The sequence below is a fragment of the Abrus precatorius genome, unplaced genomic scaffold, assembly GCF_003935025.1.
Source record: "Abrus precatorius isolate BTA unplaced genomic scaffold, Abrus_2018 Scaffold2, whole genome shotgun sequence".
NCBI lineage: Eukaryota > Viridiplantae > Streptophyta > Magnoliopsida > Fabales > Fabaceae > Abrus > Abrus precatorius.
Window position 1 is genome coordinate 29,367,992 of NW_020874362.1, and position 12,987 is coordinate 29,380,978.

Genomic DNA, 12,987 nt, shown 5'->3' on the forward strand with positions numbered 1-12,987 from the left:
TATTTTATCTTAACGTATCAAGTCTCAATAAATAAATTACTATAATACAAAACTAAATTCAAACATTCAAAATATATTTAACACCTACTAAATTTATTTATATTCACTAAGTTACAATCCAAATGTTTATTTACATAAAACTATAATTATTTATTTTATTTCAACAAATAATAAATTACATAAAAGTAATGCTACAATTTAATACACTAACAGTTGTATAACAAACAATTGATTAAATATAAAACAAATACAATATGTTATATATATATATATATATATATATATATAATAAATATACATTATACATTACATTATCATAAAAATTAAATATATAAACATAATAATTAATGTTTACCAATATTTCTAATTAGAGAATTCATGACACATTCAATTAAATAAATAAAGTCAAATGAAACAATTTTAAAAAATAAATTACATGCACCAAGAGTTTGCTTGTAATGTGATCAACAAAATTAAATTGATATAAATTATTATTCATTTCTATAGCAACTATCTATATAACCTTCTTCTTTGACTCAAATGTGTGCTCTAACCTCTTTTGAACTCAATCAAAGTCAATTATTTCTACTTATAAAAATAATAATTATAATTAACTTCTTACACAAAATTAGACGACAACAAAGTTGATTGTAATTGATTTTAGTGATGATGATAAAGTTTCAGTGAGATAAACAAAAGCTGATTAAAAATGACTTATTATTCATGCAAAAATTGACTAAAAATGACTTTTATATAACACATTTAAACATTTATGTAAACCTCTTCTCTTAGGGGTACATGCATAATATATTTTTTTAATTAATTTATTTATATTAAAAACATTTTTTTTTATTCAAAATGATAAGTTGAGTTTTATTTGTATTGCATCCAATGGCTCAAAAAAATATCATTACACTTTTATGTTAATGATTTTGTTAACTTTGAGTGATACACATTCATTCATTATATTGAAGTTATAAATGTTCAATTGATATTCTTTTATTAAATTTTTTTATTATTGATTTCTTTAACTTCAAAAGTTAACATTTTTTATCTTTTTTGTAAAACATGTCATAACGCTAGATGTGGCTGGACTTTTTTCTTATACTTTTAGATTAAGTTATGGGGCTGTCTGCTAAAAGCCCAACGAGAACACGAAAACAACCACGGCATTGGTCCAGGAAGATAACTCATCTAATTTTGTGGCCTCAAATGCAAAAGCCCATTGGGTATGACCTCTAAAGCACGTGCTATTTCGGAGTGCCCACGCGTTCCAGTTTTTAAGAAAACGAAAGCTTTTGGACCAAAACACAGCAAACTTTGTTTTTATGCAGCGCAAGCAAGATTGGAGACTGGCAATTTTAATTTTTTAATATTATCAAAGAATAATTTTAATTTCTCTAATTTCTATGATGTTGTAAATAAATAAAAATATTGCATAATGTTAATGTTAATGTTTTAAAATAGTACGTACTTTTATTTAATATTTTGTATTAAATATTAAGAGATATTATTAAGAAAATATTTTATGAGGACGTGGTATAAATCAATTTGAAAGGATTTCTCAAGAGATTGTACGACATTTTTCAGAACTATCAAAATATGTTAATTCAGCTCATCTAATTTGGCCCACCATGGATTGAGTAGAAAGGTGAATAAAGATATGTCAAACCCATCCAACTCACCAGGCTTCCTAAATAAAAGAAATGAAAAAGCTAAAAAAAACTAGAAATTAACATAAATTAAATAAAAAATGAACAAGAACATGATAAAAACAAATTATCGCTTATTAAAAAGATTAAAAAAATAGTAATATTTATTTTTAAAAAAGCATGAGTTCAGTGAATTGGGTAAAATAATAAATTTATAAGCTATTTTTTCTAGCTTAACTCATTTCTGACTTGTAATAAAATAAATTGGCTCACATGCACATGTTTACACACACTCAACAAGTGCTTTTGCTACTTAGGTTTTGTTTTAAAGTTAAATTTTGAGAGGGAGAGGAAAGGAAAAGAGAAAATTTAATTAATGGTAACACTTATTTGAGGTTTTTTAAAATGCAAGGGAAAGAGTTTGAAAATTTTTACAATTTTTTTCTCAAATTGAGAGTTTTGTTAACACATCATCCTCCCCCAATTTTGTTAACACTCATCTCATGTTTTTACATTCATTCAATTTGGAGAACTTTTATATTAATCATATTTCTTCTTCTCTTTCACTCTTCCTCCCTTACCTTTCAAATATTTTTCTTTTCTCTTATTCAAACTTATATTTAGGAGGAAATTTTTAAAAGAAAAAGAAGACATATTTTTTAATTTTAAATTAAAAGAATTATATATTGTTTATTATAACAAATTCATGTTTAATACATTAATTTTATGTTAATATATCAATTTATATTTTTTATTTCAAAAATATTTATTCAAAGTATAAAATTTGCCTTCTCCTCCCATCCTTCCAAATCTTTTCTTCTCAAACAACTCCTAAGCTACTTTAATTAATAAGAAACCATTTCTTTTGTGGTTACCATACAATAAATTTACATACTTTCTCTTGTAACCAAAACGAAAAAAAAAAGTGACAACAAAATGATTGATATGATGAAGAAAAATAGACAACAAAATTAATGTTATAAAATGTATTGTATGAATAATATAATCTTGTGATCATCAATATACATATGTCTGTGTAAAGTAAGTGTACCACGAAAGAGTGACAGTTATTTATTTAAAAAAAATTTGTAGAGTAATTTATGAAGTTCATTTAATAAATATATGATATGTCATGATAAAGTTTATGTAAAAATTTTAAAATAAAATAGTTTAAGGACTCCATTTGATTGCACCACTGCGATGTTCTTAAACTGTTTCATGTAATTGAAAGCGAAGGTATATCCCGGTCCGCATGGGTTTGCGCACTCAACGAGAGACGAATCAATTGAGAGCAGAAGAATATGTCTTCTTCTCTAAGAAAGTCAATGCCCCCAATTTCCATTTTCTAATGATTTCAGTTCCATTAGCAAACAAAGTCAATGCAATCATGCCATCCAAATCCAAAGTCACCCTAGGACCATCCACATTTGTTATATATATAATTGAAAAAATACCATTCGAAAAAACACATATTATTTATTTTATCTTTTTTTCTTTAATATAAGTATTGTTATGAAAACTAAATTTGCCCAAGCCTTACGACTACTGAATATTTACAGAAATAGATTTTTATTTATATTTCTACCTAATACAGACATCTAATTAACACTCTTTTTATGTCCTAATGTTATTCATAAATTGAAATTAAATTGTACTTTAATTCTCTATTTTTCATCTTCCAAACGAGATGTACAGGTGCTCTATGTACGTACTTGCTTCCTCGCACAAATTATAGATAACAGAGAATTAAAAACATCTTATTTAAGTATAGTGGGCATAGAATTCTAACATTTATATTACTATATTTATTTGTATTTATTTATCTCACATTCACACTTAAAAATATAGAGACACAAACATTTTGAAGTGGATAAATTGAAGGTATTGGATATATTCCCAAAACATTTTTCAATTTTCAGTCATAGAAGTGATAAATGAAGAACATATATATATGCGAGTGTACCACAGAAGATAAATCATATATAGAGGAGTATACTTTTAGGCATAGAAGGAAGTAAGCGACCATTTAATTAGATTATAAAAGGAAAATTCTACAACCCAAACCCATGAACTAATTAGCTAGAGGTATGTAACGTAACAGTTAATGGGGAAGTAAAATTTAGATTTTACGGCTCAACCCATAGTCACTGGCTATCAATTGTGAACAATTTGACCTTCTTATTCTTACCGGCAGCGCCAATATCCACCGAAAACTGAGAGGAAAAAAAAGATTCAATCTCTTGGGACACATCAAGCACAATTCGTGGGTGACAACCTTTTCGTTTCGTGGATGGACGAGGTTTTGGTTTTCTGGGTGCAGGTGGATACGGCAAGGACACTGGAATTTTGTGTTTCGGCGAGGTTGGAGTCTTCAACCCTTCGTTTGATGAGTCGTCCTTCTCTCTCTCCTCCTCCCCCAACGATGGAATCTTGAGCTTCAAACCCAAATAAGCTGCGGACAGCACTGGAACGGCAAGGTTTTGTTGTTGTTGTAAATCTACTTCATGATCTTCTTGTTCTTTGTCATCATCACGTTCTTGCACCAATTGTTGTTTCGGTCTAAGTTCGTTCTCTTCTCGGGTTGAACCTTGCCTTACCAATAAATTGAATTCTGTATCCAAGGTGTCGTTCACATGTTTCTCCTCATGGGAAAAACCTTCAAGATTAGACGAAACGTCCATGAAGCAAAACGACAGGAATCTAGAAAGCATAAGATTAAGGGAGGGGTTGGAATTTGAAGAAGATTAAGAAGAGGAAGGGAAATTCAAATTAGTTGATAACATAACAAGATGGGGTGGATGAAGCTAAATGGAGTGATGAGAATATATCTAAGAAATTAAGAAGAGGGAGAACAGAAAAAGGCAACAAACGTTCTTCGGATTCTATAGTACAAGGTAGACTTTGTTCATGTGTGTGCTAATGAGTTACGAGAGAGAGAAGGTGGTGAAGGTGGAGAATTGAGAGGAGAGAGAGGCTTTGAAACACCCACTTTGGCGAAGGATCCAATGCAAGCAAATGCTGTCTCTTTCTTTTCTATTTAACGACTCTTATGATCATTATCTCGTTTAAGTGATCATCTTTTTCTCTACGAACTTTGATGTGTCTATGCACGTGGTTTACTACAGGAAAACCATCTGATGTTAACGTGCATGCTACTTTTAGGTCCCTAATAATCAACTTTAAAAAAATATTTAATTATTTCTTTATTTAGATTATCATCTTTTTTTAAGAGATAAGTGGGGGACTGGCAAGTGTCAGCAATTTATATCTGTGACAATATAATTGAACGCATTGACATAGATTTCATTGTGTTTTGCGCACTAAATTGTTTGTTAAATGATTACGTTAGTTTTTTTTTTCTCCTTTAACAAATAACGATCATAGTCTAATAGATAATCCCTATATCCGTATCTGTTCTATTAAATTGATTCAGTAATTAAGCTATCTCCAAAGAAATGGAAAGCACTATGATGATTAAAATAAAATTGTGAAAAATTGATTAAGTGAGACCACTTCTATAATGAAAACTACCTTTCTTTCTCATATTATGTGCGAGTTGTTAAAATTAATTTTATCATCAATAATAAATACAAAATTAATTGATATGAAAATGGAATATAAATATTTTTAACTTTGTAATTTAATTATCTGTTTATATTATAAAACAAGCATCACTCTATAAATGTTAATATTTCATTATTTTTTGTTGACTCTTCAATTTAGTTATTATAGTTTTGATTGATATGTGTATGTGTGTGCTTAAAAACAATAATGTAAAATATGATGAAAATAAATAAATAAATTAAGGTTTCGTGTTTTTTAACTAATGTTTGTTTTTACGGGTGATAAAGGGTTCAATTATTTATCTCCAACTATCCTCGAGTTTTAAGTCTTATAAATAGAAAATTAGATATTAAGAAAATTTTACCGTTTGAGTCTCTTTATTCCGCTGCATTCTTGGTCAGAGTAACTTTGACAAAGATTCGGACGACTTAATTTAAAATAGATTCAATTTTGATAAATTTTTTAAATATATATTTATAACAGTAAAATATTAAGTAATAAAACAAAATAATTTTTTTGCATAAGTTAAAATTTATTTTCATAAAAATTCTCTCATTTAACTTATTAAAACTTAAAAATATAAATTATTTTAACTTATACAAAATATTTTTTATTTTATAAAAAATTATCTAAAAGGGTAATAATAAACAACTTTTGAATATTGGTATATTAATTAGACAGAAAAAGAAAAAGAAATATTCCTTTCTTTTCTTTTCTTTTTTGTATTAGGGTCGATTTATTGTGTTTGCATTGAAAGTCAACGACAAAAGATTGAGAAAAGAGTACTGTGAAAGGTAATTTACTCTATATTAAAATTTATTAAAGAAAAAAATCGTTATGATTTAGTGAGGGTCTCATTTGAAGTTTGTCATGTTTTTTCTTTGCATAAAATAAGAAACAGTGCCCGAGTCTAATCGAACACACGGGCTCTGGGCTTTTATCAAAATGGGAATGGTTGACGGTGATATCAAACATCGAATCTACAAAATTAGATACCAATAATGGTGCCTGCACCGTTATTAGTACAGAACCATATCTTATCATTTAATTCCAGCATTTGAAATCCAAGCATGCTTTGGCTGTAACGAAATTTTTAGCCAGTGAGTTTCACAAATGGGTCCCACTGCCGGCCATTTCTAATGTTATAATGCATAATTTAATTAGGCAGGCACTAGAGGAGTTGGTTGAACTTAGGATTCCCAAAACTTGAATATAAACCACCAAGGGAAGTTGAGAGATTAGGTAAGTTTCGTTTTTTGGGATATATAAGTGGAAATGATCGATGAGGAACAAAAAAGAAAGAGTGAGAAAAAGGGTTACTTCCAATTGATTAGACCGAGTTCTTGTTGTGTAATTTGTATTTTAGCTACTTGGACCTTTGGCTCGTTTTTTCCCAAGATTAATTTCATACATTGACTGTGCATAAAAGTGGTGGACCCATTGGATTGCTTGGATTTCACCACATATTCCATCATCATATTTAAAAAGTAATTTTGATCCACTGACTTTCTACTTTCTACATTCTTTGCCTCAGCTTAACTTTCAACCTGTTTTCATTTGTCATCAAGCTTTGCTACCACAAGAAAACTAGGCCAATCTGCCTTGAAAAAAGGTGATAGAGAATAAAATATCAGAGAAAGTATGTATGCATGTAAATATAAGAGTTGGTTTCAGAAAAATAGGAGAAGGCTTAAATTAAGCATACCCATGATACTTGTCCAAAGCTGAGGAGATAATAATGAGAGCTAACATGTTATAGTGTACGAAAAGCATAACTCGAAGGAGTGGATGTTTGGTTAGTTAATTAATTCGATCCTAATAATACGATTTTGGTTCTGTCAATTTTGTAGTTTATTAATCAAAACTTGGGGGCAGAGCAAAGCATAATTTTAATTTATGTGTGAGTACTACTAGTATCTAAGCCAACAAATAAAGAAATAATAAAAGGGTATGATGATATTGTGGGGTATGAGCTACCCACGTATAAGTATATATAAAAGTGAAAAAAAAAAAAAAAAAAAAGCTCAACACACACTCTTATGGCATAATTGCATTGTATCCCATGCATGCTCATGCTTAATGATTTTGCATCCCATTTCAGATCATTATGTTTCCATCCCTAACAATCATGAACCGTATCTCCTTCCCAAATATTTCAAATCTTTCACTCCCTCTCTTCACTTTATTCCCCTCTTAAGCTTGTTCCTGTTTGTCTCGAATATTATCTTATTAGTATATTTAATATTATTTATTGGAAGCATATTTGACTTGTGATTTGCATGTAAGATCAAATAATAATTACTGAAATCTATATATTAAATTTTGTTTTGTTGATATTAAAAACATAATATTGTTGAGATATTTGAGATCAATTTTTACCTTTTTTTAGGACATATATTGTTTAAGAAATTAATATATAGTAATTTTTTAATTGAAAATAACATTAAAATGTATTAAAAATTGAGAATACGTATTCTAGTTAGGGATTTTAAGACTTCTATTTGTACGGGCATTTGGCGAACTTCTTTTAACTAGTTACAGTGACAGTTAAGATTTTAAAAAGAAAAAAAAAAGAAAATTTCAATAAATTTTTACAATGTCAATTCGTGCTTTTCATAACTTAACTTTTTGGTATCATTTATATCTTTCACATATTATAAATATTAAAATCCATGTCAATGCAGGTTTCAACAACACACAATGAGAATGTCAACTTTCGTGGTTTAGTTACTTTTCTGTTTTGTTGTTGGTTCTTTGACTCCATTTATCTTTATAAAAACGAAATAAAAATACTGTAGGTTTTCAATTAATCTTATTATTGTTCCATAAATTAATTTAAAATGACTTTTTCCATCAAATTTAAAATAATTAAGACTGGGCCCGGTTGCTAAGAACGATCCCATAGAGCCCAAGATGACCTCAAGGTTCGGCCCAAATAAATTTGGGAGTGAAGCATTTTCCATTTATGATGACTATTTTATTATGGTTTTACGTACATCTTTTGTAAGCATATTATATACAATATTTTATTTTATTTTTCTCTCTCATTTTCTTCACAAATTATGAAATTTGGGAGCCTGTGATACCCACACAATTTTCCCCTTTTTCTTTTTCTTTTTCTGGTCAATAATCCAGTGGGTCCAAATTCCGAAACGAAAATTTAGGCCCAAAATAAATGTGTGTGATGAATAGAATAAAGGAATGCAAAGCCAGATTTGGGCCAAGCTATAAAAAGCCACGGTGGTGGGGCACAGTTGAAGATTCACCGCACGTTTTATTGGCTTGCCATACAATTGCATCCGCGGAAAGGAGACACGTGTCGCAAGGTAATTGAGTCACGGAAGAGAAATGGGACGGTGTTGAAGCGTTACGGGTGAAACGTGAAATTTATAAACGGAAATCCACACGAGACTTCCCTCCGTTCATAGAATCAGTTTTGAACCCAAAGAGCGGGCAGCTGAGATCGGAGAATCGTCTCTTCTCTCTTCCTTTCAACGCCATCGCCATCTCCTTCTCCTTCTTCAGGTCACTTCCATTTCTCCATTATCTATCTCACATTTCATACTTATTGTTCTGTTCTGATTTTTATGTTTCTTAATCAATTCCTTGTTTGATATTATCCTCGAATCTGTTTTATAGGATCGAAATATAGTTTTCACTTTCATATCTGACTGTGTATAGATAAGTCTTGTTATTGCCAGATCGAATATTGAGTTCGTATAACTTTCTCGCCAATTGAACTAATATGCTTATATAGTTATATCCAGTATAATGAAATGTGTAAGTATTTCTGAAATATGAAAAAATATGTTAATTATCAACTGGCTTGAGTTTTGAACAGGTATAATGTGATATAAAATACGATACTGAATCATAACCGATTAGTATTTAAGTTCGTCATTGCTTGCTTAGAGTTTTGGTCTGGTCGGATTTTAACAAGAGTGATATCGAGAGAATGAATCTTTTCATGTTGTAATGACCTTATTGTGCTTTTCTTTTTGTATTTATTTGTCTTTTAATATTTTTTTATGAATTTCGATAGTGTGTTGCATTTTAATAGATTTCTACAATTTGGATAGTATTACTTGTTTAAAGTCCATTAAGAGAAAGATAAACATATGATGTATCCTGTAATTTTTCACAAACTTCTGATGCAAAGATATCACGTTAGCGAATCTATTCCCGTTATTCAGGTCTCTTTAGGTTATATCCATAATTCCGTAAAACGTTATGTGGTAAGCCAGCATCTATCTATGGCCGACTTAATACGTTCAACATTGTTTAGTTTTTGCATGTGATATGTCTTTGTTCTCAATGTTCTGAGCCTTTTTTTTTATAATTTTTTCAGCTTTTGAAATAAAATGGCAGATGGTGAGGATATTCAGCCACTCGTCTGCGATAATGGGACAGGAATGGTTAAGGTGGGATACTTGTATGGTTTTATTTCCAATTTTTTTTTGTTCGCAGAAGTGATTGGCTAGTGTTTTTGTTTTCTGTTTTTCGAATGAATGTGAATAGAAATTTTAATTTCTATTGATTTACTGTGAGTTTACTTTATTGCAATTTTTAGGCTGGATTTGCCGGAGATGATGCTCCCAGGGCTGTGTTTCCCAGCATTGTTGGTCGTCCCCGTCACACAGGTGTGATGGTTGGCATGGGCCAAAAAGATGCATATGTTGGGGATGAAGCTCAGTCCAAAAGAGGTATATTAACTCTCAAATATCCCATTGAGCATGGTATTGTGAATAACTGGGATGACATGGAGAAGATCTGGCATCACACCTTCTACAATGAACTCCGTGTGGCTCCAGAGGAACACCCAGTTCTGCTCACGGAAGCACCTCTCAACCCAAAGGCTAATCGTGAGAAAATGACCCAAATTATGTTTGAGACCTTCAATACCCCTGCCATGTATGTTGCCATTCAGGCTGTTCTATCCTTGTATGCTAGTGGCCGCACAACTGGTTAGTAACTACCTCTTTCATCTTTAAGAAAAGCATTCTGTTGCTTTCTAGACTAATTTTAAACAAGCAATGCTCTGTGGAGGGTGTCTTTTTGTTTTGGCCCATGTTAATGTCATGCTTAAGTAGTAGAGTTGATTTTGATTTTTCTAAGGTTGGTTTTTTGATTTTTCTAAGGTTGGTTAACTTTTACATGTTTGTTGAATTAATTGTGCAGGTATCGTTCTAGACTCTGGAGATGGTGTCAGCCATACTGTCCCCATTTATGAGGGGTATGCCCTCCCTCATGCCATCCTCCGTCTTGACTTAGCAGGGCGTGATCTCACCGATGCCTTGATGAAAATCCTTACTGAGCGTGGTTATTCCTTCACCACCACAGCGGAGCGTGAAATTGTAAGGGATGTAAAGGAGAAGCTGGCTTATATTGCCCTTGATTATGAGCAAGAGCTTGAAACTTCAAAAACTAGCTCTGCTGTTGAGAAGAGCTATGAGTTGCCTGATGGACAGGTCATCACCATTGGAGCAGAGCGTTTCCGGTGTCCTGAAGTTCTCTTCCAACCATCCATGATCGGAATGGAAGCTGCAGGCATTCATGAGACCACATACAATTCAATTATGAAGTGCGATGTGGATATTAGGAAGGACTTGTATGGAAACATCGTTCTCAGTGGTGGTTCTACCATGTTCCCTGGTATTGCCGACAGAATGAGCAAGGAAATCTCAGCTTTGGCCCCAAGCAGCATGAAGATTAAGGTAGTTGCTCCACCCGAGAGAAAGTACAGTGTCTGGATTGGTGGCTCTATCTTGGCTTCTCTCAGCACTTTCCAACAGGTAAACGTTTTGCTATGATTCTAATGCATCATCATGCTCCTGAACTTGATAATTGCATGCCCGAGAGATCACACATGTGCCTTTCTTTTATCCTAGTGATAGTGAGTTAAGTATATTGCTGGCTGCATCAATTATGTGGGGATACTAATGTTAGGACATCATGTTTGAAATGCAGATGTGGATTGCTAAGGCAGAGTACGATGAGGCTGGTCCTTCAATTGTACACAGGAAATGCTTTTAAATGCTGCGGGTTGGCTTGGTGAAAGAAAATACCTCGTTTTATTTAACTGAGAGGAAAAAAAAGTGGACTTTGATGGCAGAGTAAATTCTTTCATTTGTTTTGTTTTATTATTGGCATTTTTTAACAGTTGACATTTTGACCATAAATCAACGCCATTCAACTTTTTACTGCTCATTGCTTCTCCGTGTATTCATCTAAATTATTGTGGTCCCTGAATATCCCCAATAATTTCATACCTAAATATTTGTCACTCAAATTGATTTTCACACAATTCTAAAAGTTATTTTAGAATTGTGTAAAGGCTTGTTTTATTTTTAAAATTTTTATGTAGAATAAAAGTTTTTTATTTAAATATAATTTATAAAATACATATTTTATTTTAGAAAATATTCATAATTCCATCTTTTAAAAGCTATTTAAAGTAGTTATTTTTTAATAATTACAATTCTTTTTTGCCAAAATCTTAATAAGTACACTGAATTTTTAGAAGTGATGTTTTTGTAAAATAAAAAATAAAATTCAAACAAACGGCACCAAGTGTTCATTCAATAAGAGAATTTATCAGACGAGAGTTTTCATTATCTCCCGCTTACTTCTTTTAACTGTTTCGTATAAACACATAAAAAATTGGCTAAAATATCAAAAGGATATTATCATGTCTTTTTTTAACAAAAAGATCATTTCCTGAAAATATAGTAATTGCCAATATAACAGAGATTGCGATGCCTCTACTACACTAACATTGCTATGTACGAGGAAATAACGCAAATGACTACTTCATTCACCCTTTTCGGCATAATCTACGGAACATCTCCCTTTTTTTAATGGTTTTTTTTTAAAAAAAGTTTCATTTTATAAAAATAATAATAATAATTTAATATTTAAAAAATGTTTAAAGTTTTATTTTATTCAATTTAATACTTAATATTAATTAATGAAGAAAAATAACATAAATTAACCAAAAAAATAGGTATTACTTTCTCTAATTTTTTATAAAAAATAAATAATAAATTTAAAATATATTGATGGTTAAATTCTTTTTAGATTTATTATTAGTATTATTAAATATATAAATTACTAATTACATTATTTAATGTGATGAGTATTTTTGAACTATAATTTATATTTATAAAAAATATAATGATTTAATTGTTTCTTTAATACAGTGATTTAATTTTTTATTTTTTATAAAAAATCGGAGAAAATATTAAATAAGCTTTTGTTTCAGAGTGAGAATTAAGATTTTTGCCAATTATTTTATAATCGAAATCGTTTTACAGAAGTGAGATACAGATAACGGAAGGATGACGGGGTGGGGTTCCATTGCCGAACTAAAATATCTTACCCTCTTTTTCTTTTCATTTATAATTTCAATACGATAAAACTCACTGTCACTTCAATCACCTACCGTTAAAAGTGGAGTTTTCTGTCGGTTAGGTATGATTATATTCTACCCCTTTTGTAATGACAAAAAGTAAACAAAAATAATACTTTCTATTTTTTTTATTTTTTAACTTGATCTTTTTATTTTTATCTTTTTATTTTATTTTCAGTTAGTCTTACATAATTATGATTTTATTGTCACAAATTATATTTTTTAACTATTATAAATTTTTACTGCCATAATTAATATATAAAATAAAATTGAAATTGAAAAAGATGAAGGATTAAAAATAAAAAATTGAAAGAATCAAATTATTAATTTTATCGAATATTGATGAAGTTTTTTTTTTATAAT

At 30.1% G+C, this 12,987-nt stretch overlaps 2 protein-coding genes across 3 annotated transcripts; one reads left to right on the top strand and one right to left on the bottom strand.

Moving 5' to 3' along the window:
* Positions 1-3,670: 3,670 nt before the first annotated feature.
* On the bottom strand, positions 3,671-4,654 carry LOC113859157 (cyclin-dependent protein kinase inhibitor SMR14-like). Its single transcript, XM_027491972.1, has one exon. It carries the CDS (start codon positions 4,361-4,363, stop codon positions 3,797-3,799), a length of 567 nt encoding a protein of 188 aa, XP_027347773.1. The 5' UTR covers positions 4,364-4,654; the 3' UTR covers positions 3,671-3,796.
* A 3,964-nt stretch (positions 4,655-8,618) lies between these two features.
* On the top strand, positions 8,619-11,420 carry LOC113858462 (actin). Of its 2 annotated transcripts, none has more exons than XM_027491127.1 (5): positions 8,619-8,739; positions 9,557-9,637; positions 9,787-10,180; positions 10,395-11,008; positions 11,184-11,419. In XM_027491127.1, the coding sequence occupies exons 2-5, from the start codon at positions 9,578-9,580 to the stop codon at positions 11,247-11,249; spliced, it is 1,134 nt and encodes a 377-aa protein (XP_027346928.1). In that variant the 5' UTR covers positions 8,619-8,739; positions 9,557-9,577; the 3' UTR covers positions 11,250-11,419. The 2 variants fall into 2 exon arrangements, with proteins under 2 accessions (XP_027346928.1, XP_027346929.1); XM_027491128.1 differs by having other exon boundaries at positions 8,637-8,741; positions 9,565-9,637; positions 11,184-11,420.
* Positions 11,421-12,987: the final 1,567 nt, after the last annotated feature.